This window comes from Branchiostoma floridae, chromosome 14, assembly GCF_000003815.2.
Source record: "Branchiostoma floridae strain S238N-H82 chromosome 14, Bfl_VNyyK, whole genome shotgun sequence".
Taxonomy (NCBI): domain Eukaryota; kingdom Metazoa; phylum Chordata; class Leptocardii; order Amphioxiformes; family Branchiostomatidae; genus Branchiostoma; species Branchiostoma floridae.
In genome coordinates, this window is record NC_049992.1 from 13,330,508 (window position 1) to 13,333,149 (window position 2,642).

At 42.0% G+C, this 2,642-nt stretch overlaps 1 protein-coding gene across 8 annotated transcripts in view; it reads left to right on the top strand.

Annotated features, from left to right (window-relative positions):
* Positions 1-2,037, top strand: part of LOC118429838 (arginine-glutamic acid dipeptide repeats protein-like) — a 95,542-nt gene extending 93,505 nt beyond the window's left edge. For 7 of the 8 annotated variants that reach the window (XM_035840444.1, XM_035840439.1, XM_035840442.1 and 4 more), the window contains 2 exons: positions 1-398; positions 854-2,037. In XM_035840444.1, coding sequence (XP_035696337.1) covers positions 1-398; positions 854-896 — 441 coding nt within the window. In that variant the 3' untranslated portion in view covers positions 897-2,037. The remainder of the gene's footprint in view (positions 399-853) is intronic. The other variant, XM_035840440.1, reaches the window with a different exon arrangement.
* The last annotated feature ends 605 nt before the right edge of the window (positions 2,038-2,642 follow it).

Genomic DNA, 2,642 nt, shown 5'->3' on the forward strand with positions numbered 1-2,642 from the left:
GCGATGGACCCCATCGTGAGATTACAGCTGCCTGGAATCACGCCGCACCATCACCAACATTCCCACTCCCACACACACGTACACCTGCATCCTCAGGACCCGCTGTACGGAGTACCGCCTCACATGATTGGTCCCCACCCCTGGCCGGCGGGACTGCCCCCGCCGCCTAACGCGGGAACCCCATTCCAGCCGCCGTCGCCCTTCCTACGCGGTCCGACGCCGTTCCTGACGCGGGAGCATGAGATTCATCGAGAAACGGTGCTGTCTCGCCAGTATGAAGGGCTGATCCCACCGTACATGAGCGCCTCCCAGCAGCTGTCAGCACAAGCGCAGGCCGAGCAGTTGAGACTGATCGAGCAGCAGCGGTACATGCAGCAGCATCATGAGGACTATCTCAGGTGGGCTGAAAGTCTCTTCAAATGTCTTAGTACGAAAGGTCCCTTTGAAGTTGAACTCCACAATGCACAGTTTAACTCAACTGCTATACTTAGGCCAGTGAAAAATTCCTAATGCAAGATCATGTCTTACTAGTTTTCAGTGCTATGGAAGACTTTAAAATTCATACCCGGTATGTCTCAAGCAAGAAAGACGTTCATGTTATAAGATTGCGTTTGTATTCTCTGAATCTGATGCCTTTTCTTGTTGTAGTACATTGACTGAGCCAAAGAATTCATGTATATTCTCCATCCACGTTTCCTAGGATAATGCTTTTTGGCAACACATTAATTGCTAAGAGTAAGCAAGGAGGTTATATAACCTCCTTGGAGAAAGTACATGTAACAGCACTTGCTGCTTGAAGCACAGTTTTTGCATCATCTAACACAGCTCTATATTCATGTCTTGTTGCTCACAGGAGACTGCAAGGAGAGGGAGACAAACCCCCAGGACCCCCCTAACGGATGGACCTGCCCCCTAAACCAGCTGTAGCCATACAACAGTTCTTCTCTGTAGAAACTTTGGCATCATGAAACTGCACAATCAGGCAATACAGACTTATGGTTCAGGAAACCTTTAATGGCCAGACGTTCCACCAACTTCAACCCTGAGTACAGATGGACACAGTCAGACATTCCCCATCTTACACTTCAGCAGGGTTGGTAGGACTTCAACACTGCAACATGATCACATGCATCATTGCAGACATGTGTGTGTGGGTGGGTGGGTGAAGATGGCGCTAATACTAGGCAGTGCAGTTTGGGACAGCTGAGCCTATGTTGTTTGCCTGTGGCAGATATCTAGGAAAATTGTGACAGATTAGAACATACTGTAAGCAACTGTATGTAAGCTGTAAAAAAGAAAAAGTGTAAATTATTCTTGTTGTCCACATTTGCAATCAAAGTCCCTTGGTGATGAAGATGTACATGTCCAAGTAATTAAGATGCATCCGTCAATATGATAGCAATTTTCGGGGAACTCCTACAGAGTTGTTGCTGTCCAACCTCCTGTGTTAGTGTGTGAAACAATGTTATTCTAGATGGTGTAACATGAGGCCATCCAGCCACTGTACTTCTCAGTTGTTAGTGTGATTGACATGCAATATGGACAAGGTCCCTTCAGTTGGAAGCATGTACTGTGATCAGTGCACTGCTAGATGTAAACTCTGCCTTAGCTCTCATGTAGAAAGGACTCTATTTGAATTTTGATATACAAACATTTTATCCATGCTTACAGTGTGTTATGGTATAAACAAATGCAACAATACATGTTTTAAATGTCAGCTTCTCCAACTGTTGCAACTGGTAAAAACACACTTTTTTTGTGCAAGGAAAAGACATCTTAGTGGATGTATATGTGGCAACTAATCAGATCTCTCCAACAGTGCAAAGTCAGAATCTGTTCAAGATAGAATGCAGTAGTCACATCAGAATGTAACCAAGGTTGTCCTTTCTAAAGACTTACATAGTTTATCACAGAAGTGAGTCAGCTTGTTTGAAGCGTTATGAAAAGTTTGCTACTGTATTTTCAGGAGATCTTTCAAAGGTGCTGTATGTATATTGTATAAAAAGAAGCATTGGTCTAACAAAGTGTTACATTGTACCAGACGTTCTGTGGATGTTGTTTGTGTCTGGATAGCTGTACTGTGTATGGGACCAGCAATAGGTACAATGTACATGTATGTAGATGTGCATTATTGCTAATTTTCTCAACTTGTTTGATCACAGTAGTCTTTACAGCTTTGACTTGTTACGATTTAGTTTCTCAGTCAATTCATCGTTACCAAAACCTTGTTAGGTGATAATGATTCACTTTCAGATTAAAATCTTTTACTAGAGAGTTAATAATTGAATAAAAGCAATGAAACTGTTTCAACATATAACAAATTGTTTTTAGAAGAAGTATTATTTTGATATCTTCTCATGGTAACAGTTATGTCGAAAATAAGTCAATTTGAGAGCCAGAAAATGTGAAGTTGTAATTAATTTCATTAAGGGAATATGTTGGTTAGATATAAGTTCTTCAGTGTATTCCCTATGTCACACACTGAATTAAGTGTCACACCATTCAGTTGAAGGAGTTAGCTTTAGCGTTGTCCAAAAACATCACTTTTTAGCAACTTTGCCTTGCTTTAGAGTATGTGGAAGTTGTAAAGACAAGTGCAAGAATGTGATCATTGTGACCATGTGGTCATTGATACCGCATTG